At 38.6% G+C, this 25493-nt stretch overlaps 1 protein-coding gene across 1 annotated transcript; it reads left to right on the top strand.

Annotated features, from left to right (window-relative positions):
• Positions 1 to 791: 791 nt before the first annotated feature.
• Positions 792 to 1100, top strand: rprma (reprimo, TP53 dependent G2 arrest mediator candidate a). Its single transcript, XM_026296033.1, has one exon. The coding sequence runs from the start codon at positions 792 to 794 to the stop codon at positions 1098 to 1100; it is 309 nt and encodes a 102-aa protein (XP_026151818.1).
• The last annotated feature ends 24393 nt before the right edge of the window (positions 1101 to 25493 follow it).

Here is a 25493-nt window from a genome sequence, read left to right as displayed (position 1 = left end):
TGTGTCCATAATCAGATTGGAAATATCCACTAGATGTCATGAGAGAGAGGGAGGAAAACTTAATGACTTTGTGCAGCTGGTAGGAGCCAAAATATCAGAAAGTAGAGTAGTTTGAGCGTCCACAATTTTTGCAGTGAAATGATACAGGCTATGTTGGTTAAAGTAATTGTTGCTTTTGGAGATTTTGTTAATTAATAAAACATCCTTAAATAAGGTTTTGCTATAGGGAACCTGTAAAACGTATGGACTTTGGACTTTGTTGCTATAATTTAAAATCCAAACTTTACATTTATTGCATTGTTGTATTGAGTAGCATGTGGTTACATATGCAAATACATAGCTGTTTATACACACACGTAGCCTACACACAGCAGGTTTACATACACACATGCATGATACACACAGCACATAATGTCCTAGATATGAACATGGACGTAATGACATGCGTACAGCCTGGCCGAATGGTGGCGCTCTTGCTGTGCCATCCTGCCTCTTACACGGTTTAAAGCAGACAGGTACCGTCTGGCTATTTAACCGGGGGCTGGTGGATTCATTCCGCTCTGAAACTGGCTGCAGAACACATGAAACCCCCAGTAATGCGATGCCAAAGCCGCTTGTTAAACTCCAGAAGAGCGCACCCTGATCTGACGGAACTTCTTCAACTCAGCGCCTCACCATCTTCGCTGTTCACTTGATGACACTTTCACTGGGATTGTGCCAGGCGCGTCTTTCCTCCCTTGTGCACTGAAAGTTTGGTTTAAAAAAATAAATAAAAACACAAATAAATGGAGATGAATAACACCGGGTTCAACCAAACGCAAAGCGGACTGCTCAACAAGACAGAGGACTTTTTTTGCTGCAACTTTTCCTCCGTGGTGACTGATAATGGCTTTGTGGCCGCCGCTCCAGATGAGAGGAGTCTCTTCATCATGAGGGTGGTCCAGATAGCCGTCATGTGCGTTTTGTCGCTCACGGTGGTGTTTGGCATATTTTTCTTGGGTTGCAACCTTCTCATAAAGTCAGAGGGAATGATAAACTTTTTGGTGACGGACAGGAGACCGTCAAAAGAAGCGGAGGCGGTTATTGTTGGAGCCTATTGACTGATGAGGACCTTTGCGTTACGATTACTCTAATCTGATGGAGACAGATGGGAGACGATGCGACGATCAGCTGCCTAAAAAAAAGCCTCATTTTTCATATGGTATTTAGAAAAACCTCAAAGAAACAGCACGTTGTATGTGTTTTTGCATACAATATACGAAATCTATATAATCAGTGTATTTCTCTGGATTTCTTGGTGGTAACTGTATGAGAACCTGCGCGGGCAAGGAGAAGAAAAGCCCAACATGCCGTGTATCTTGTTAACTGGAATAAACTGTCTATAATTAAAGTTTTCCTCCTAATTAAGGTCTATTTTTGTACCATGAATATCGCCCTCGCCACGCCCTCTGTCGAAGTAATTCAGATTTCATAAGCAAAAATGACATCTAAATAAACTAGCCATATTCTTGCAGGACTAAGAGAAATCATTAAAATGAAAATTTGTCCTATTGGGCCTAAATTAAAAAAAAGAGCATTCTTTGACATCAAGACATATAATCTTTCTGGCATTGATGTGAGAAGCAGTGAATCCAAAAGAAATGACTTTACTTTTAAAATATTTTACACTTATTTACTTAATTCATCAATATTTAAAATGTAAATGTTAATTAAGTTCATTGGACTGAATATGATTTTTCTTTAATTTGCTTAAAAGCAAGACAAAAAAAAATGCACATATCTTCCATGTAAGCTAAAAACACCACACACACATGATATTTTATATACATAATGTATATTTTCTTTCTGGGTCAGATTTTGATCTGTATGGTGTATACCATCATCCCTCCTTTCACCAGCTCCCCAGGGTGAAACCAGCAGCGTCAGAAATGACTTGTCTTGTCAACCCAGGGAGGATAAAGCCACCGGGCAATATGCTGCTGTCTGATTACCCACCTGTGCTCCACATACAGAGTGCAATACTTTGAATGGACTTGCTTTTCTCTAAAAATGTCCTTCACCTCCTGTTCTCGCTGTCATGCTTGACGAGGCCTTGTTCTGTCTAGTGATGGATGTCGACAGCCTGTCAAGACCGACACAGTGGTTGCTGTTGTCCTCGGCTACACACCAGGTTCTTATGCTGGATTTGAGGAAATCATCATAAACATCATATGTTGTGTTGTGTGTAGCATTAAGGTTGCTGAAATTTAGACAGGCCACAAAAAAAAACAAACAAACATGGATGATGAAAACATAATGAAAACAAATACTGTACAATATACTGTGATCTAGTAACAAGGGAATTAATTGTAGCTTAGTGAAGCTTATAATGTTAAGTTTCTAATAGCTATAATTTATTGTGTTCAACATGTTCCCTCTTTCTGTTTGTGTGTATGATGCGGAGAGGGGAGGGGGAATATGTGGTATAATACAGCACAGTTTAAGTGAACACCACTAAAAATGACATAAATTGCCACAGTTGAATCAATACCTCTCCTGCACAGTCGCCACCAAAACTCAATATTATAAACCTAACAAACATAACAGTATTTGTTATTACATGTCGGTTGTAATGGATTGCATTACATTTTATAAATGGTCAGCCATGGCATTATCACATACCGTACATATTCTTTCCAATGCTGCAGTGATGTAGAATATCTGCATTTAAACAAGTCCTGTGAGAAAAGATTGAACATGGCAGATTAAACCAATCTTTAAAAATCACACTGAAAAAATTACCTCTACGTAACCCAGCTGTACATTTGGTTACTGCTCGGTGAACGATACTCATAACTGTGCACTGTGTGCATTTGTATTATTGTAATCTTAGGCAGGATCATGCCAGAGCAACATATTAATAATGCAACCAGTTATCCAAACCTAAGAATCTCCATTACTGAAATATGAACTAGATTCTAAATGGAGAAAACCCAAAAGGAATCCAAACATAATTTAAAGTAGACAAACATGTTTGGCTTTCTAAATTACAAAATGAAACCTGATTCCTGAAAATGTTATTTAACCGGACTATATATGCTATGCTGCTATGAGTATAGGAAAACAAAAAAAATAAATAAATAAGACAATGCACCAGACAGAATTACTTTAAACATGGCACACCAAGTGTTTCTCTCTTCTATGTGTGATTGTTTTAATTAGGGAGTGCTCTGAATAGCAGCCAGGAAAGTGTTGTGGCAGTTTAATATCCAGCAAAGAATAATCTTCTGTCTGCAGCTGAACTGCTTTTGGTTTATCCGGCGGCGTCTCATACGCATTTATTCAGACTGGACTCTAAATGGCTTTGAACAATTTGAAGATTGTGTTGTAAAAGCATATCTGTAGGAATTCACTGTGGACTCTTTTGAGAAGCTTGTTTCTTGACTGACAGTTGGTGCAGTCAGCCCAAAGATTTCACACACCTGTCACACATCAGTGGTCACAGAGATGTAAGAGATAGCAACAGCAAAAAGTTATCTATACCCCAGCAATCTAGCTTACTTTGTGCCGTGTCTAATGTATGTGAGCTGTGTTTCACAGTCACAGCATCTGCAGGGTGTTGATTGTGGGCTAAAAGAGGCTTCGGGTCCTGGCTTGCTCTCATGTGATTGGCTGGCGAGTTGAGGTCCAGTCAATGAACTGGATAGTGACTAAAAGCTCCAAATAGCAGCAAGGCAACACTGTCATCTCCCGTTTCCATCCTTCCTCTGCCCTGTTCTTATATTACTTCTGTTACTTTGTGATGGGAGCAGCACATCTGTTAGACAGCGTCAGACTATAATTGTCAATGCCATTAAATTGTCTGTTTTGTATTAAGCTCACCTCCAATGGATCTCTTTTCATGAAAATAACATTTGACACGCACTATAATGATTTTGCATTGTGGTTCCTTTGAAATTAGGCTAGAGTTAGATCTTCAGTTTGAGTATGAACTACATCTTTAAAAGAGTCTGTAGTTCTTTTTTCAAGTGAACAAAGCCTATGAATTGCAGACATTTCCATCAGCAGCAGGTCCTACTCAATCTCAGCCGAATGGTTGCAGACAACATGTGGCGTCTGGATTTTGCGACAACAGCAGTAATTGCTGAAGTCAAGCTGTGATAAATCCATGCAGACTGGTTTTGAAGAATGATTCCATTACCCGACATCTCTGATTCCAGTTACAGGATGAGTCATGGCTCTGCTGTGCTGCTGATTGTTTCACTTTCAAACATCACAGGGATTTAACATCTGAACAATCCTGCCATTTTAGTGTACTTTACACTTTACTGGAGCCTTGCCTCCGATTTGGGAACAGAAATCTGGTCCTCAGTGTAAACATAAAAGTTAAGTCTCGTTTTTTTTTTTTAGTTCAGATTACACTTAACTTGAAGCTGCACTAATACTCAATGCATTTAGATAGACCAAACTTTGCAGTGCCCCTCAGTTCTACGTAGCATTTTAGCACCTCTCAGCCCATTGTTTTTGATTTCCAACCTATAAATTTACTGTTTTGATTTAATACTCTCAATAGTGTTGCATTCATCTGCAGCAGGCTTCTGTTTACAGTGAAATACCTGTGATAGATCTACTCTTACTATACCACTACACCCCACCTGCCCCATTTCAAATGCTAAAAAGACAAAGTTAAGCTACATCAGACCATGCATTAAAAGACATCAGTGCAGCAGGGCACCAATGCCAGAGCAAATTAGTGCAGGTTCATTTGGCAAAAACATTGATCCGGGCTGAACTTTTGCTGCAATGCAGCTCAGCATCTGACAATACAACATACATTTGGCTATTCACAAATGCCCGTGAATATGGTTATTCACATTACACAGTAATTTCAAGAGTTTTCCTCATAATTCTCAAAACGACAAATAAAATTGATGCCATGGTGATGACTTTCCGGAGTTGCAAACTAATCCATCCATTATCTACATCTGCTTCTTCCTATTTAAGGTCTCGGGGGTCTGCTGGAGCCTAACCCACCCTGGACAGGCTGCCAGTTCATCACGGGAGTTGTATACTCCTTTTTTTGTTTTGTTTTTTTCTGGTAAACCTTTAAACTTTTTCTGTTATTCCGTGCTGACCTACCTGGATCATAAATCATTTTCTCACCAGTGAATTACACAACACTGATCTGAATCCTGCTTAGACACAGTGCAGCATCTACCAACATAAAGATTTAAGAGCTAGTTATACTAGCTCTTTATACGTTCATAACTACCATGTAGTTATAATGTGAGATTGAAAATGAGCAATCATTTTAATGTAGATAATAATTCCTTCCTTGTCAATATTTAAACACAATAACATACATGAATAACTATAACCTGGGTATCTATCTTAACCAACTAAGGAAGCTATCATTAGTTTGCTGATACAGTACATGACCCAAGTAAAAGAGATAACATGGAATATAGACAACACATCTGACCTGGTGCTTGATAAAGTGCTGAATATTAATTATCTAAACAAGAAAATTGCATAAAAATAAAACAATTCACCAAATTACAAACTGCTCTGACATAATATCACATTACATTCTGTGAATTTTATTGGTACAATCTGATTTACTACACCAAGGACAATTACTAAGACCCTAGGAAGGACTACAAGGACAAATCTTCCAATATATTTACAAATTGCTAATACAACCCACTGTCTGTATTTCCCACAGGGGTTAGAGGAGACCTGAAATGAAGTTAACAGGAGAAATTTGACTAGAGATGACTGATGATTGCTGGATTGTTGTTTTTTTGCTTATTGTGGAGTTTTACCCCTAAGTGGCCAAAAATAAATTGTTAATACAAGTTAGGGTTAGCATAAAGTTAGGGTTATGCATGTACTGATCATAGTAAATGTTAGGGTAAGACTCCAGGGAGTCAAACAAGTGTAGTCTGCTGGTGTCTATGTCTCTGATGGAGTAGATAGAACAGTAACATAACACCAGTTCAAAAATAACTCTCTGTCGTTACACATAATCAATTTACTTTAGTCCAAGAAACAAATGAACAGTCTTGTAATTATGTAATTACTGAGCACAAGAGATTTTTCCAAACCAAATAATTTCCTGTTTAAGTGACACAGAGCAGGTTCATTCTAGACAACCAGCAGGATCTCTGCACTGCACTGCATCACTGCAGTCATGGAAATGTGTAATGAGTGTTCACTGCTTTAAAAATATTAACTGTGATGATGTGATATTTTCCCTGAAATAAAATTTCACCTCCTGCCTGAATGTGTTTCCAGCTTTATTGACCTTCTGATCATTGCAGCTCTCTGGCAGTTACATCAGCCTCAGCACAGCCCTGTCTCTGAAAGTGAACAGTGACTTTGCTCTCAGCGGAAGGTTTCTCCATTCGCCATTACCGCAAAAGGTAATAACCTTTTCCAGAAAGCACTCAAAGCACAAATGGGGTTTCAAGTGTTTTTCATAAGGTAAACTTTCAAAAGATCTTTTAAACTGCTGAAGAATGACGTCCTTGCTGCTATTTTTCAACTGCATGAATACAGTAAGACTGATGGGGCGACAAACTATTTCCAATAGTCAGTGTGCAGACATTCAAGATTTCTCAAATCTCAGTAAAATCACAATCACCTGAGCTATTCCTCAGCCACCATGTTTAAAACACCTAAGGTGACCTACAATGCATTCTCTATAGTACAACCACCTGTAAACCCACCCTGACCCTATGTATAGCAGCAAAGACAATCAGCTGTCATTTTCTAAATTCACTTTGATTTGGAAAATCGAATCTTTTTATGCATAAGCAGCCTGTTAGTTTGGGGAGAGCCATCAATAATGTATGGAAGGTGAGGTGTGAGGAGCAAAGCTTCCTAATCATGCTGCACAGTATGCATTATTTATCCAACTACTTGTTGGGTCACACATGACTCATGTACGTTCTCTGTTTATACCCTGACTCGAATGTTTGCCATGAAAAGACAAACCTCACCTGATTCTTAGACCTTTCTATTTATAAACATTATATGTTTATTGTATTTTTTTTAAAAAGATGACTTGTCTATAGCAGAACAACATAGGACAGAAAATTACTGAGATTTATTATTAATGAAGCTAAAAACGTCCTTACCACAAATCAAATCAAAGAAAACATTGTGAAATTGTATACTGTCAAAAGCCCAAAGTTCTCTTGAGCATTTATGCAAAGAACTGATCTCTTGGATGAGCAAAGATACACTGATGCTGAGAAGCATCCTCTTCAGACTTAACTGCAGAAATCAGCAGTGACCGCTTGGCACTGCCCGCCAGTAGTAGGGTCCTGTCTGCCTATGTGGCACACTACTGTGCCCCGGCTGTCAGCTGCACTCAGTCACTTTACCAGTAATGGACCATCTTTGCCTAAGTCATCCTCTACCACTGCATGCACTCACGTCCTCCTCGTAATCATAGTTATGCTTAAGTCCTTACACAATTGTTGTGTAATATTGCAGTTTGTCACAAATCTTTACAGTCAAACTCATGAAGTTCTTTGTTTTGCACAGGTCTATAAGAAGCCTGAACACACGGGCACCAAGTTCACAAGCTATACTATCTAGAACTCTAGATAATCCGAATGGCAGGTACAGTATAAGCTGATTTGCCATCTTAGCAAAGTGCTTGGTGTTTCAGATCTAATGCTATACCTTGGGAATTCATGCCTAATGGTGCGCCTCCTGGTTCTGTCACAGCACATGAAAGTAAGTCCAAGTGCTGTATAATAAAACCTCTACAGGGTCATGACTTATTGAGCTTGCTCAAATTGCTTCTCACGGTGCTGCTTGCTCTTCCTCCCTGAGGCCTGGCTCCATTATCGCCCGGCTCTGTCTGCAGGTGCTTTATGGTCACATCACCGATTTCCTCCATTTAAACTGCAGCTTAGCTCCAGAGAAAACCACCATACTGCATGCTACTGATAATCTCTAAACAGGTAAATCACTGAAAAATCCACCTGACAGGTCAAGTCATAGTAATAATAACATCTGTTAAAGTTACATTAAAATCTATAGTACCACTTAATAATTTTGCTTTTGTGAAATAGGACAGTTACTCCTGTGTCTATCTTTTTGATTAGAAGTCTCATATGTTAAAAATGACAGATTCCTTAAAAGGGAGCCTTGGCGTGCAAAGATAAGCAATTGCATTGACAGGGCAGATCTATCATAAAGCACAAGAGATGCAGGGAGACAGAGAAGGAAAAAGTAAAGATAACAGATTGTAAGGTGAGGGAAGTTAGGGCAAATGAGTCAGAAAATGAGATGACTTATAAAATGTTATTTCTGTGCAAATGATGTTATCTGAGCACAGACAAAGAGTGTCAATCACTCAGTGTCAAAGTTATCCACTTCACTTCACAAGCTGTGTTGGACTTCGCAGCTACTGAACAGGATGACATTTAAAAATGTCACTATTGCAGCAGTTTTGGTCCCAGATACAGTTAATGTACAGGCAGCAGCCAAGAAACCAAAGTTATTTACAGTATGTCTCCCCATGTGGCCCAAATTTGTTGTTGTGTTATCTCACAGCTCCACATGCCAAAAATAAAGGTAATTAATTTAGCTAAGAACTGCAACTATCCTGGTGACATCTTCCTTTCAGTGCTCTTCTGTTCAGTGTGAGCTGCAGGTCAGTTTTAGCTGCTCTCCCTCTCTTCTTCACAGTGCTTTCTCTACCGTGTGGTGTGCGTCTGCGCCTGTGTGGCACCTTTCTCTCCCGTTCTTGAGGGTCAGCATCACAGGTGCAGCTGCGATGTCAGAGTGTTGCAGCCGTGTGTGTGAAACGACAACCCAGCCTAGCAGAACCACACCTTACAACACAACAGCTGTCACAAAGGATCAGCGTCAAGCCTGCCACACTCCAGGAGCCGCTTTCCAAAAGACCCCTGCTCTTCCATTGTCCTTACTGCTTATTCTTACAAATGAAAGGTCAGCTGCATCCCATCTCAGATTAACTCTAGTGTGTGTGAGTCAGTATGCATCAGCGCAGGTTTGCACACAGTCCCATAAAGATGGTTTTGTGGGTTAGGGATGTAAAATGTATAATTTTCAGCTCAGTACTCTTAGTTTCACACCCCAAAACTACTATTTTTCTCTAGTGATGCCTCAAATGACATCAGTTCTCCTTGAGCATCTTATGAAATCTAACATAACATTTTAATCAGTAACCACAAACATTCCATTTAGGCTTTAAGTAGCTCTTACTAGATGTCAGAAATAACCCATAAACCACTGCTCATCTAAAGCACCAGTCATCCAATCAAGCATTTCAGACATGATTAGCCTATTCATGACTATCCTATGTGACCTCCTTCCATTTACACTGGAACTGAGCTGTAAAACCACCCATTTACAAAAACAAAGCTGGGCTACGATATTAGGAATTATCAACGCAGCTGCTCGAGTTGCCACATAAAAGGTTTGATCTCAGAGCTTTGCACCTGGCTAGTGCTAGAGATGCTTTGATCTGTTTCACTGCTTTATAACCATTAAACAGCTCTCTGGTCCCTTTGAGAGGAAATTGATTAGTGATTAAAAAAGGAAAGAGGAGGAGAGGCATCTTTGTGTCCAAACAGACTCTCATTTGTGTGGGGTGGCTTTTACAGTACGAGGAGTAGCTGTGGTTGTGGCTGTGTGGTTAGATATTAACATCAAATTCAAAGCCATGTTTTCAGTTTTCTGTAAGCAGACATGGAAATATATTTTTTTGGGAGGGGGGGTCTAAAAAGCCAGTTTATTGTAAATAGGCACATTTTCAAAAGTGTATCTCTTTATTCACCCTGGACTTGTAGAAATGAGCCAGGTCTATAAATGTGCAGGAACTCAATTGCAGACATATTTATAAAGTGTATAAAATAGGCTATTAGAGTGCTAACAACCTGCTGCTGTGTGAGAGGTGGAAGAGCATCATGGCTGTCATTAATCTGAGCCCTACAGTCACAGTCGGTCTCAGCAACTGCAGCTGGTGTGCACCATTTTAGTCTGACTCCCTGACTCCATCTCTGAGCTCCTCCCCTTCACCACTCACAGAACTGATCACATCCCCTGACAACACCTCAGGGCTTCACCTGACTGATGGCGCCTTTCACTACACCATTCATCACACATCTACCTGTCAGTGAGACTCGGCCTGGTGCCTGACACCAAACATCTGTCCCATCTCTGTTCTTTTCAAACCTGTTAAAGTCATACCAGCTAAAAATACATCAGCTTGTTGACATTTTTGATTGGGAAACCAGAAGGGATTAAAATATTTTTCCCATACTGTTACTGTTCAGTGTTTTTATTTTATGTTTTTCTTAATTTACAGGCTTCAGGTCTCCAAGAAATTTTTGAAATAGGCAACTAAGTCAACCAGACTTAAAGGAATAGTTCAGCATTTTGGGGAATATTCATTTTCTTACTGATAGTTACAGTGATATCTATCTATCTATCTATCTATCTATCTATCTATCTATCTATCTATCTATCTATCTATCTATCAAATTGCCAAATATAATATAATATACCGGTAACAATGACAAATAATGCAACAAAATTGGATGAGCATAAATAGTGTTTGTTTATCAACTCTTTAACACATATATTCCTGTAACCAGCTAATCAGAAAGTTTTTAAACTCCAGTCACTGCCTGTTGTTATTGTTGATTTCTAGATTGAACCGTCAGTTCACACAGAGCCACGTCCCCTGCTGCACCCTCTCATTCATCCCACTAGTTTATATTTAAAATTAAAATCAATGTGTATGAATCTATGGGATTTTCCACTGCTGTGATCAGTGATCTGCAGCCAGTCACATGTTTTCTTAGCTAAGGGCTGAGTGGGACACCACTGTTTCCCCAGGACAGGATGTTGATAACAGCACAAAGAGCCTTCCTTTTACAGCAAGCTTGCCCCGCTAGACCGATTGAATATAACCTCCCTCAGCTGACAGCCAGTAAAGGCTGAGTAGGCCCCTGTTGGAGCAACCCCAGGTTAAAGACAGAGAAAGTTACATTCTGCGACACCCACCTTCATAACGCAGTGCACATCAGAGTGTCTCACACCAGGGCGGCCTCTGAAGGAGGTCTCTGTCATATGTCAGGCAAGGGCAGTACTGTGCCTGGATATTTAAAAGATTATTGGAGAGGCAAATTGGTTTCCAAAGGTTTTCTCTAAAAATAGCTCAGCCAGTGTGGTGCCATGCCATGTTAGGTCATTTTTACACAGCAGATGTGATGCACAGAGAGTGTCATGGCACAAAATGGAAAAAAAAAAAAAAAAAAAAACTCCCAGGAAATGGCTTGATAATACTGCCACCTCCTTTAATCTTTTCTAGCCCAAGATGATACCAGCACACAACAGTGGCTGTGGTGGAAGAACTAAAAAGAAATGCACTTCCCTTCTCAGGCTTGACATTGTTTACGTGGTTTTAGATTAATGCTCTGTGACAGCTAAGTGACAGCTGTCACCCCTGAAGCCCTGAGGCAATGGGAATATGTGTAAATGTGTAAATGTACTTACATTTACACATACTCAGAAATACTCAAGAAAATGATCTGGAGAGGTGACGGCTACACAGTCTATTTCTGCTGGTCAGCTGCTGAACAACAAAGCCCCTGAAAAATACAGGTGACATTTAGAAAATTGTGTGTTTCATGATGAAAATGTAACAACAGGACATGTCAGCTACTGGATTTCAGAGGTGGGAAAAGCTGAAATCGAGCTTGTTTAAGCAGCAGAGTATGAGAGTTTGTCTGCTCTGTTAGCCCCTCTGGTTGTCAGTGGTCTTCAGTCCTCCTCTCTCTACCTTTTTCCATCTCTGTGTGTTACTCTCTCTGTGGTCCTCAGTGTACCTCTGCTCACTTTCAGCCTGCGTTTCGGCGACAGCAATGTCAAAACACATCAGCTGTATTCAGACTAGAGCAGGTTTCAGAGCCAGCAGGCTCCACCACCTGGCTCTGTAAATGCAAATGAAAAATCTCTCACAGGGGCTACAGACATTCTCATCGTTCCCTAAAACCACAACAAACTAAATGCATTGTTTTTGTAATCAGTACCTGACAGACTGCTCTAGGCTGAGAGGAACATAAATTGAACCCTAATAATAACCATAAATGTGATAATGTGTTTACCCGAACAATGATGAGACAGTAGATAGCAACGTACGTAGCAGCAAGACCTGTAGAAACAAGACCAGGAAAAAGATTTAAAACGCAGTATTACTGCCATTCAAAACATTCAGTAATTAACTTTGCTATTAACAAGCGGCACATTTTTCTGGTGAACTGACTTACTGTGTGTGATTGGAGAACAATTGTGAGTCCTACCCTGCTGCAAAAAATTGGACCATCTAGGCTGTCTCTACAATTTATCAACCTAATTCTAGGTGAACAGAAATACTCAGCTCAGGCCTTGAAATGAGACCAGGGGAAGATGTTGTGTCTGTGCTTGTCTCAGTACTGGCTAGTTTTATAATCCCCACTTGATTTTGCAGGATCCAATTTTAAAGGCTCTTCTCAATATATTGCCCTCATGGGGATCTACTGTACAAGAAAAGAAAATGGACAAGCTTTAATCAATGTAAATGACATTATAGGGTTGAATATATAAAAGTACCAATTACATGTTGTTCTCTAAAAAGCAAAAAGGTGTAGCTGGAGAACAGAACATTCATTATCGGTGCAGTCTTAAAGGTACAGTGTGCGAAATGGGAAAAAAATTAGCGGCATCTATTGGTGAGATTACAGAATGCAACCTTCTGAGCAGCCCTTACACCCAACCCCCATTTCCAGGAGTGACAGAGGGTACAATGACTGTCACATTTAAAACAAAACGTGATTCCTGTCTAGAGCCATTGTGAGGTTTGTCCATTCTGGGCTAGTGTAGAAAAACATGGCAATGCAACATGGCTGCCTCCATGAAAAGAGACCCACCCTGTTGATATTTTCCTGTGATTACACACTAATGACAAACTATTTATAAATACTATATTGCATTTCTCTAAATATTACACACTGAATCTTTAAATAAATCTAACCAAGGCATATTAAGTAGCCTTTACTGTTATTTCAACCATGTACAGTGAATATAGTGCATAGTGAAGTGCAACAACATTCCTCTAGGAGCCATGATAGGACTGAAGAAAATACAAAAACTACACAAAACTACAAATACCTAATAAGAAATAAATAATTTTTAAAAATTGGTTTATATGAAAAAATTCAAATGAATATGTAAAAAAAATCTACTGAAAGCCTGTTTGTTTAAATAATGAACTTAACAATTGCATTATGTGAAAGAGGTTGCTCACTTTGATGAACACACAAATGTCTGACTCTGCAGTCTCCTTCAGCTCTAACGTCTTTTAACATTACTCAGCTTGCAGATATTTTGTATGCAGCTGTTCTCAGCAAAAAAAGCTTAAAACAACTAACAACTAACATGAAGAAAATGGTACATTTAGCAGCTAAAAATCCAAACAGAGATAAGAGTTGGTGTAGGCCAAACAGAGCTAATAGGAAATCATTTATCTGAGTAAGAATCATACCCTTAAGTGCAAGCTCTGAGTATACTAGATGTGTGAAATTAGCAACATGTGTTCACAATTTTATGTGGTGGTAATTTCTCTTAGGTTGTGTTTACTTGCTACCGCAAACTTTAGGAAAAATTAAATAATATTGCACTAAAGTATAGTGTATATGGAAACATAAAACTGAAAACTTCAGAGAAAGCTATCTATTTTATTTATTGTTTGTTGTTGTGAAATAATAAAAACGCATGAAGAAGAGGACGTGTTGCATGGGCTTGACAACTGTCACATTATATTGTCCTTCAAATGTTGATTCTGTTTACACGCGGGTTGGACAGATTTGACAGAAGGCACTCGACACTTTGAGATCCATTAGTGAAATGACAGGACACTGGATTGGAAACTGGGATGCTGGTTAATAAAAATTCAGCTGCGGCCTGTACGTTTCCAGTCAAAGCATCACATACAGAGACAAGAAACTGCTGTTCAAAGAATTGTTTTTCCTTTTCAGTCCTTTAAAACCACAATACTGTCTCCAGCACTGACCTTTACTTTCATGTTCTCGTCTGGAGATAATAGGCATCACATCTTTGAAAGATTCTTATTATGGAAATGAGCGTGTTAGTGAGTAGATTTGCAGATTCAATAAGTGACTAAGAAGAAGCAGCTGCCTCTCAATACTATAACACCACAATCACTGGTAACATGAAATTTCAGTCAGTACTTTAGCAATCTAATTGCATTGTGTTGCATTGATTGCATTGTAAATGTTGACATTGCAGTCAATGCTGAGTTAGTAAAGATTATGTTAATAGCAACTGCCAAAGAAGTGTGTGCCATTATAGATGTTATTATATGTAAGAGAATATGCATCTAGATTTGTCTGGATGTTTCTTCATTTAGCACTCAAAAATGTGCAGACATATTAAAAAGAAAAAAAAAGATTAAATGAGTGAAAATGGTGCATGATATAACTACACGGTTAACATCCTATTGTGGTCTGTGAAATGTATGATGCAGATCGTGTCCAGCTGACCTCACTGTTGGATCGAGAGTGCAAAAAGGAATGGACAAGAGACACGCTGAAAGAGGGTTCATTACTGCATCACAGGAGATTCATTCACAAAGACTGCTCATTTAACACATCATTTCAAGGGGAACACTGACTAAAGCTCTATGGGAAATGTATTATACAGTATGCATGTCGTAGTGATGAGACTGCACCAACAAAGGACTAATACAGCGGGTCTTCAGTGCATAGAATATATTGTTTAATAGATGAATGAATGAAGTAAATATGAATGAAGACTCATGAGTTCAGTGGTCTTTACAGCATAAGCAACAGGTTACACAGACTTGGGAAAAGAAAATATAGTGGCAGACATATTAAAAAGAAATGATCAGGAAAGTCATTCTTTGCTCTATAGTGTTCTCAAGTGTGGAAATGTATGTATGGAAATGTCTTAAATGCTCAACCCGAATACTATATCTGAAAGTGATTTTTTTTTTGTTAAATCAGTTTGATTTCCTAAAATCAAATGCACTGGTAACTGTTGAGAAAAACATATAAAATGGGTCACTTCTGGTATTTCCACTGGGTGCTCTTGGAAGGGAAAGGAAGTAAATTTTAAGAGGAAAAAATATCCCCTTATCCAAGGGAATTGTGTGGCACAAATATGTCCAGGCACTCATAAAAATAAAAATACTTTTGGCACAAGACATCAAAAAACAAACAGCTCCCTTGCTATATCTGACACCCTGACCAAGGAAGGTGTATTTTTAAACACCGTGGAACGCTATGTGTATCATAATAACACCAATCACAATGTAGGAACACACAGAAAATAGATTACAATCATCTATATTATAGGTCCATTACATTGGTTCACACTGGGAGGTCTGATGAATAGGGATACAGTGAGAGTCTAGGGGTGGTCCTCGGTTCCCAATTCCCCTTTGGATGGGAACAGGAATTAATAATGGAAGAGGAACGTTGTACTGCTGCAAGGGACTGTGTCAGTGCCTGGTCAGTAACTTCAAGGGCATAGCAGATGACATCAAAAGAGACCCTGTGATTGGTGGCTTTAACACTTTTGTTTGCAACATAGCCTAATATTCCACCTAAGCACTGCTAAACATACCAGACTCAACACTGATAGAGGTAAAAGTAGAAGTTTAGCAGATCCAAATTTCTGCAGAGAGCAAAATTAGTGAAGCATCACATTAGTGCTGGCAGAACACTTGAATTTGTGCACACCATTAGAATCAGCACATGGATGTAATTGCTAATCATGTTCAAACAAACCACCAATCACAGACATGAAGTCAATGAGGCAGTCTTTATTTCTAGAGTTCTCACTCATTATGCAGCTGTTGGTTGTGATGCTTTGCTCCTACTGTTAGTCTTTCAAACAACAGTTGCTTGTGTTGATTGATTACTCCAGCTTCTCCTGCAATAGGTTATTACTATTCATACTGAAAGCATCTGGTGCTTTGTGTTTAAGTCTTATACCTCAGTGATATTTGTCACCTGGGCTCAGCTCCTTACAACAGAGGACTTTCCTAAACCACCTCTTAGACCTATTGGAGAGAATGTACAGGAGCAGAGTCCATCCATGCATCATCCATACCCGCTTACTCCTACTTAAGGTTACAGGGATCTGCTGGAGCCTATCCCAGCTCTCTCTGGGTGAGTACACCCTGGACAGGTCACCAGTCCATCACAGGGCCACATAGAGACAAACAACCTCACACACTCACACTCACTCCTATGGGCAATTTAGAGTCACCAATCAACCTGACATACATGTTTTTGGACTGTGTGAGGAAACCAGAGTACCTGGAGAAAACCCACACAAGCACAGGGAGAACATGCAAAGGAGCTGGACATGATCCTTTGATGAATGTCTGCCCAAAATTTCATGGCAATCTATCTAATACCTGTGACTGACACTGCCATCCATAAAGCCAACCTAGACAATGGCTAAAGATCACATTGGCACAACATAATATAAATGACTCTGGCATTACTTAAATGTGGTTTTTGTATGTCTGATATAAGCAGTGACTCTGCACAGTGTTATTCTGTAAGAGAACTGCAGGACGGACACATGGAAGTATAACAGAAAATACAGGAGGAAGAAAAGGAAAATCCAGCTTCTTAAATTGTACCCTTGGGAACACTTTGTAAAACAGTTGAACTTGTCATGGCAGGACATGGATGTAACAAAAAATGTTATTGATAGCTGCATTTGATTTAATTATATACCGCGTATATAGCAATTTCTGTCGACTATTATATCATCTGAAAACATCTGTAATGTCCGAGCTTTGAGGAAAACAGATTTTTTTTCTCCAACACAAAATGTTTGTAACAGTGTGGGAATTTAACAATTCCTCAGTGCCACAATTCAGCGAAAGTCTGCATCTGGCAATCCTTGATTGTTAATTAGATATCATGTTAAACTGACATTCCCCATTTGCTTGACTTATTTAATCTGTTCTCCAAATGCTCCGTTTCCCCTTATCGCCATGAAACAGTTGGGTTGAAGCCATCTCGCTGCTGGCTCTCATTTAGGCCGGTGCAATCCTGTTGACTTCACACATGGAGCAATCCTTTTGTGTTTCTCAGCAGGCCTGATATCGCAGGTCTGTCCTGTCAGATTTGAGACAGGCGTTTTAATTAAAAGAGTATTGCTGAGTTGTTTTTCACTGCCTTCCTTTGAGCTTTATCACTCTCAATTCACTACATCAAGAGGTATTTAAGGAACTAATTTAGGTGTTTCCTACGTTTAAACGAGTGTCCCATTCAATAGAAATTAATAAACTACTGGGCCTCATTTGAATGGACTGTAAATCAAAGCTCTTTTGGGCAGTGTAGATTTAAATGGAAAGCATTATCATTAAATATTGCAAATATTGTCCACTATCTTCTGCAGTCTGTTACACAGTTGTGATATTTATCAACCTGAAAATTAAATGTTTGCATAACAAACGCCTGTATCTGTCTGTAATGACACTCCTCTAATCACTGAGCACAGATAAAGCCATTCACCTCACTCTGAAGTCACTTGTGATTACCTATGTGTATTAATAATGAGTCACAGATTTGCAACCGGTGTTGGGAGTGATGCACTGCAAAACTAATGCTATTACAGTAATATATTACATTTCTGATGTAACACAGTAATATAACACTTTACTTATAAAGGTTTGGTAATATTATACAATTCCAATCTCACTACAACAACTCAATTTAACCCAAAGTTAAGTGGTGTTTGGTTTTAAAGACTTTACCGACACCAAGAGACATTCCAGGACAAGAATGTAACAGTCAAATGTAATCCATGTGACACCTTGGGAACTCCACATGAAGAAACAGCATGACCTCCACTGAATGTACTGTTGTTGTTGTTCTTTTAGCTTCTCCCATTCGGGGTCGCCACAGCAGATCAACTGATCCGCATGATTGATTTGGCACGTTTTACGCCGGATGCCCTTCCTGACACAACCTGGTCTTCCAAGTGGTCTTCCATCCAAGTACTGACCAGGCACGCCCTGCTTAGCTTCCAAGATCAGATGGGTTCAGCCACTCGCACTCGGGCGTCGCTGAACACCTCCACTGAATGTACAATACATTTTTGCATTTTAGACTGTGTGGTCAATGAGAATCTTTAAAGGTTTAATGTGTAATATTTAGAGCGGTCCATTAGCAGACGTGGAATATAGCATTCATTAATATGTCATCAGTAGTGAGTAATCACTGGAAAATACCAACCTTGGTAAATTTAGAATGAGTATTTTAAATCTACATAGGGAGCCGGTCTCCTTTCTCTGAGGCAACCATGTTGCACCACCATGTTCCTACAGTAGCCCAGGACAAACAAACCAAACACTGGCTTTAGACAGGGTATCACTTTATGACAGAACAATTCACGGCTTCTGTACCCTCCTTTGTGCATGGAAACTGGGGCAGGGGGACATGCTCAGGGTACATTCTGCAATCTCACCACTAGATGCTGATAAATATTTCGCAATGTGCACACTGCACCTTTAAATCAAGCCACAACCTTTTCCTAAAGTAGTTTTAGTACGAAAACCAAACCACATGGTTTCTGGGCATGAAGTAATTACACACTGACATAAAATGTGTATGACATGATAATAACCCACTGAAACAAGCAGGTGGAGTAGGGACCTCCTGAGCCATAACTATAACGTCAGAAATAATACCATGATAATATGCAGAATGTATTTCAAATTAAAAATCAAAAGTGAAACAACAAAATATTATTGGATTGATACAAATACATACATTTTCTGACTGTGCACTATCAACAAGACATCACTATTGCTTTAAAAATATGACTGTTTTATAATCCAATATTTAGGGTTTGGTTAGGTTTCTGCATAAAACAGCCTGACGAGGGTTATGCTTGGGTTAAAAAAACACTTTGTTAAAGTGAGGGAACATTCTCAGCTGGGTACTGACAACTTTTTGGAAAGTAAACTAGAGAACCATAAATCAGCGCACAGCTATATGCTCATTCATCTACCAAGGTGCCAAATTGGAGATGAAAAATAACAAAAACCCAAAACCAGAAGCGCTCAAGAGATGTCTCAGTTTTCATTTTTAAACAAAAGTCATCAACACCTAATCCCTCCTATGTAAACTGAGATCCTGATTTAAAGTAAACCGCCAAACATTAGTGTCACTGATAGCAGTTTTTGGATTTTTTGACAACTGGTCAGACAAATTGAAGCAATATAAATTTGTTAACTTGAGCTTCAGGTAGCAATGAAACAACCATAGCAACAATGAACACTTACATTATTCCCACTTCTGGTTATATATTGTTAAAATATGTACCACATATAGATATAGCTCATTCTTATGAATATTGAATATACATTTAAATGTAATAATTTTATAAATTTTTAATTTGATACAGTAAAAATGTGCTGCAAGACAAGAACCTATAAGTACCTTCCTTAATACACAGCTGGTGCCTAGTGAAACTAAACAAATCATAGTCTGTGCTGAGATTATAATGTGACTCTAATGTGAACATTTATAACCTCTATCAGTATTTACTGATAAATCACAAAATAAAAATGACCTTTCACTATGTAATGAGAAACCGCATTGTTGGTTGTAATAAAACAAACCTCAGCAGGCAGGCTGACGTGGAGAACAACATTAAATTGGTTTATCAAGCTCCAGTGGCAGCTAAAGGCATCGATTTAATGAAATATCAAATGTGTCAGCAAGTTAAAGTCGTTGGGGGATTTTAAAAGTTATCCCACTGCTTCAGATATGAGATCATTATTTTTTGCCTGGGCTCAGGGTTTCAATAAGGTTTTTGCCATTTAGTTCACATGCGGCAAGCTGCACACACTCATCACAGATTGGAGGCAGGTGAACTAACGGAATATCATAATGCTGTGTCAGACTCCACATCTGGGAGGACAATGGATCTGTCTGACTCTTTAAGGGTCCTGGGAAGCTTTGAAATTTGGAGATAGAGCCGCAGAGATGCCCTATAAATTAATTTTAAAAAGTGTAAACAAAAAAAAAAAAGATGAATTGTATATAGAAGGAATATTATAACATTAACTTTACTTTTCAAATATGATTTGAAGGATACATTTCCAGTTTTCTCTTATGCAAAAGTCTAAGATAAGGCACAGTAATAGGTATAAAAGACATTTCAATTAAAATTTCCTTTCTTGACAACACAGGCCACATAGGCAATTCATTTAAACAAAAGTTTTATTTAGGGTTTGACAGCACTTTTGTAAGGTGTTTGTAATTATATTTTGATCATTTTAACTTTGACCTATGGAAGATCCAATTATGATCAAAACATTGTTCATAAATGTGTAGTTTGAAGTGCATGTGCAGGCATTAGAGCCTATTTTGATGCTGTTCTCCAAAAACCTTGCACGTCCATGTGATGTTATTATGCTCCTTCCTACAATTTGATGTGTAAAAAACAGGACTAAATCTACAGCCATGCTCTGTGAGGCTATGGATCAGGCATGGTACATGATAGCTTAAATGTTCACCATCATATTTTTACATGTTATTTGGTAGATTTCATCAGCCTTGTGACTTTTGATCTTATGATGGTGCTAGAGGAAAGTCAGAGGGCCTTTGGGCATCATGAATGTCCGTACATAGTTTCATGGCCATCCATGACAGTTGTTGAGCTATTTTACATAGCAAATTGACTTCTAAGGTACAGTTACACTGACCCGAAGGTCAGGAATGACACGCATATTTTTCATATAAGTCTAATACTGTTTTTTTGTTTTGTTATCAGTTTTGTAAAAGTCGTAGGCATTGTGCCAAAAGTTTGGAAGGTGCTGTAATATTGTTAGGGCCCCTTCTATACACTGTATCTTAAGTCAATATAGAAAAAGTTAACATATTCAAAGGATGAATCTAGTTAACTTCTCACAACAAAACTTCAAAACAAAATGTTCTGTTCTCTTGTGGCCCGGGTAGTCAGTGTTGCATGTCTAATTGGTACTGCCAGATGTTTAGAATCATTCCAGTGTGTTACAGAATTAGTCCTCTTGCATAACAGATGTCAAGTGGTTCCTCTGAATGAGCATTTTTATCTGTATTTATCTCCAGTCTGCCAAGTACTGTGGGATTAAACAAGGTGTGGTGTTCCTGCCATCATTGCCCTGTTTTACAGTACACTTCCCACAGTGGGGCCCTCTGGGATGTGTGTCTCATTCCACACCTGATGTAGGTTACCCACCTGATCTCAGCAGTCTTTTAAAACAACTACGTGTAGTTTCACAGACAGAGACAAAATAAGGATTACACACTGTTGCGATCGTGAATCTTTTTCTTATAATTGTTGACACCATGACTCACTTGCATTTAAATTCATAGTTTAGTGAGCATGTTATCTCCATGGAATCACTCTGCCTGATTGACAAGCAGGGTACTACACATGGACAAATGAGCACTGTAATAGGTAATTGACTGCTCATTCATGGTTTGAACACAGTGCCCTGGGAGGGGGGTCGGGTCTATATAATCACTATTACATTTAGCAGTGGAAGTCAATGAATGAACTTATTGATTCTGTGTATTTTTCTTTCTGTGACTAAGTAGGTCCTGTGCTGTTCCTTGGAGATAAGGCTAATGTCTGATGAGTTTAGATCAGCTACTCTTTTAAAAGCAGTCTAAATTTCAAAGTAATCTTCCTGGAGCTGTCTAGTGAGTGTGGCTACAAGCCAGAGCTGATTCAGAGATTACACTGTAACCCACTTGCTCTTTGCTGAGATAAACTGAAAAAAATTCTGTGGCTAAAATATTCATCCTGAATTTGAGCATAGGTTCCCATGACTATCATTGACTATATTATGAGTTATGTAGTGTTTGCATATTATATTTTCAAAATCATTATCGCTGAGTTCAAGTACATAAATCTGGCTGTGCTAGCTAATTTAGATTTATTTTTTAATCCCAAATATAAAAAAAAAAACTTTCACTAGCACATGGGTACATATCTGGAGGTTTAATACACCCAAGAAGCCATCACAAACAAATCTGACCTGAGGAGATCCATAAGAAAATCTCCTGCAGCAAATTTTCTGCAAACCAATAAAAACCAATATAGAATCTATAAACCTATAGAAGCCAAACTATTTTACAGCAGCCAAGCATTCCCAGTAGACCACCACCCCCCCCTACCACCAGCACAACCAAGAAAACACTTTGCTGTAGCAGGATATTCTTTAGGACTCTTGAAATGAGGCACGCGGTGTATAAAGCCCCATGCTATTACATATAAATCTCCCAGCATCCTCTTTGCGCTCCGACTGCAGCCCCTTTTTTCTCCAGTCATTTCCTCTGATTATAGACCACAGAGTGCCTTCAGCTGATCATCGGCCCTCAAATGAAAACCACCACCTACATTCCTACTACAAATGCATCGAATGAGAAACTATGCATTAAACTACATTTACTACTGGAAGACTAAGGCTCTACTAAGCCTGAGAGTGGAATCAATCTAAACTACTTAACCAGGAAGCAAATAAGAATATGTCCAAAAATGTTGAATTAAACCTTGAATTGATATAGAATTTGAGAGGTTGACAAAACCAGGTTTTTCTTAAACTTCTAGATAGAACCAGACAAGTTGTTTGTTGCTTCATATACAAATGAGAATGGGTTTAATTTAGCTCTTGGCAAGGAAGCAAATGTATTTCAGAAAATATCGAACTGTATATTTAATTAATGAGCTTTAATGGAGTGGGTAAGCAGAGACTGTTTCTCACTGTTTCCAACTTTTCTGATAAGAAATTGATTTACTGCATGTTGGCAATGAATACTTGAATGAATACAAAAGTTTCTAATTGTAAAAAGAGAGACAGACTGGCAGAAATAGAACATCTGACATTTACAATGATATTCTGCAGATATCATCATATTATACTTTATTCTGACACTGTCCACATACTTGTTTTCTAGCTGGAAAATATAGTATATAGTTTATGGATGTGTGTGTTTATGTGTGTGTGTGTGTGTGTGTGTGTGTGTGTGTGTGTCCATTGCAAAGCAGACTATTTGACCTATATGATTAATATCCATGAAATCAGCAACACTTTCAGAACAAGAAACTGAATAGCTGGTACTCTGCAATCAACAGCTTTGTGTGCTCATGCGTGATAATTGTAGCCCAGAGAAGAATCTTACTGAAAACAGTTTCTCAACTCCTGCTGTCTATTTGCTGTGCAGAGCTAATTATAACCATGGTTCACATTTGTATACCCTGGACTTAATGAAAGCAGTGCAATGTAAAGTCACAGATAAACCAGACTCCAGGTAACATGTAGTAAATGTCATAAAATTCTTTTGGGCTCAAAACTCAGGCTTTCATTGATCACAGCTGATCAAGATGTTCACCTCAAGCAACGGGAAACTGAGAGGAGGTCATGTTATGCAGTCAGCCGTTACTTTTAAAAGGGATATTACTTATCTAATACTGGATAATTATATTAAGAGAAATAATTTCCTGAACAAAATAAGTCATTTTAAAGCTTTATAAGACTGCGCTATATGCTCCAGCAGATCCCTGTCACCTTGGTTAGGAATAAGCAGGTATAGATAATGGACTGCGCTCTCATAAAATAAAATAAAATATTAAATCTGTGATCACATTAACCACCAGAAAATGATCCCAGGCTACATGAAATTATCACTACATTAAAAAGATACAAAAAAGAAATGTGTATAACTTTCTTCTGCATCAAGTTCTATAGATGAAAAGCATGCTGTAAATTGAATACTGTGCTTTGTTGATAGTTAATGTGAGCACTGTTGACAGGAAGCCAATCGCTAGATGAGAGAAGAGGGCCTCTAGGGCAGGTCAGCAACATGCTGGACTCCAAGCTGACTGGGTAAAATGACTAGAGGCAAACATTGACCACCTCATATGTTGGGAATCAATCCCACACACAACAATGAGGCACTAGCAAACTGTGTTAGGACACATTAATAGAACAGCAAAGCATCTGAGCATGCATAAAATCTATTGAGAAATGGTTATCGTTTCTCAGCTACAAGCAAATGAATAATAATTAAAACATGACATGAGATCAGTAAAAGTTGAAATCCAAAGACTTGAGCCACAGTGGCACCTGATTTATGTAAGCCATCTTCTATTGATGTCAGTCTAGAAAATCTATTTCACTTAACTCTGGATAAAGGTCCGCACATGTTTTCAGCTATAGATGAGCACCTCTGGTATCAGGTACTCTGTCCTTAGCTTGTTTAAGAACACTAAGATCACACCAAGGCAATCAGTTTTCCCGTTTGAATTTTTTGTCTTTATATCGACTTGCAATGAGTTAAAAATATTTTGACTATTGTTTCATTATTTTTGTTTTTTTAAAATAGCGGCTGTGTCTCATCTGCTTTCAAGTTAATTAGTTTAAACTGAAATGTTTTTTGTAGATTTTCTGCTATTAAAGATATACTATCAAAGGAAAAAGATGAAAGGCTAAAATTATCTGAAATGCTATACTAAGAACTGTTAATAATATGTCTTTTAAAATCATTCATTCAAACTAAAAACATTCACAACTATGCAGCAGCATTGATTCATGGCTGGTTTTATGTTTGTTTGCTTCTATAAAGACAAGTGATGCACTGTGGCTGACTGACTCCAATCATTAGGTGGAAGCTCGATCTATCACTGCCCCTCACTGTCATCTCATCTCTTTGCCTTGTTAAGAGAATGGATAGGGAATTCTCCTGCACTTGTCAGAAAATGCATCAGAGTTTATTGCAGTCTACCTCAAGTGTGGGCTCATCTGTTTCCCAGCTCTTCGTTACATGCCTCGCTCTCTGGTACCACTCTAAATCCCAGGCACAGTAATAAACAACAGCATAGACAGTAGCACATAGATAAGTTGTAATGTCCATTTTTCATCTTGAAAAGATCAAGAATACATACCCCAATCATTCAAAATACTTAAGGCTGTATACACAATGTAGTGTCTCCAAGGAACAAAACAGAAGTAAATGACAATCAATGTGTTCATTAGGCCATCAAGTTAATTTTCTGTTTGATTAACCCTCATAATGGGTGAAGTATTGGTTGACCTTATTTTGTGTGAAAAATATAAGTTGAACCAAAACAGACTGAAAACCAGAGCAATATGAATGGCACTCAAAGTGGTAAAAAGGGGGAAAAAAATCTGTCGACGGACCAGTTTCTAATTTCTCATCGTCACTGGGAATCATTCCAGCCACACAAAACCAGGAGAGCGGAGTCACAGAAGCCAATAATTGGAAAATCACAGCCAGTTCTCCAAATGATCCCCAATACACCAAGGTAATTTTGCTCTGTCTGAACATCAGCTACTGCAGCTTTCGAAATGGGCACCTGTTATAACATCAAAAATAACAGGGGAGAAAATCACTCATTGT

The sequence above is a fragment of the Mastacembelus armatus genome, chromosome 21, assembly GCF_900324485.2.
Source record: "Mastacembelus armatus chromosome 21, fMasArm1.2, whole genome shotgun sequence".
Taxonomy (NCBI): domain Eukaryota; kingdom Metazoa; phylum Chordata; class Actinopteri; order Synbranchiformes; family Mastacembelidae; genus Mastacembelus; species Mastacembelus armatus.
This window is presented reverse-complemented; position numbering and strand designations above follow the sequence as displayed.

Excerpts from the sequence above, each read along its gene's own strand:
- rprma (XM_026296033.1), top strand. The coding sequence starts at position 792 with ATGAATAACACCGGGTTCAACCAAACGCAAAGCGGACTGCTCAACAAG.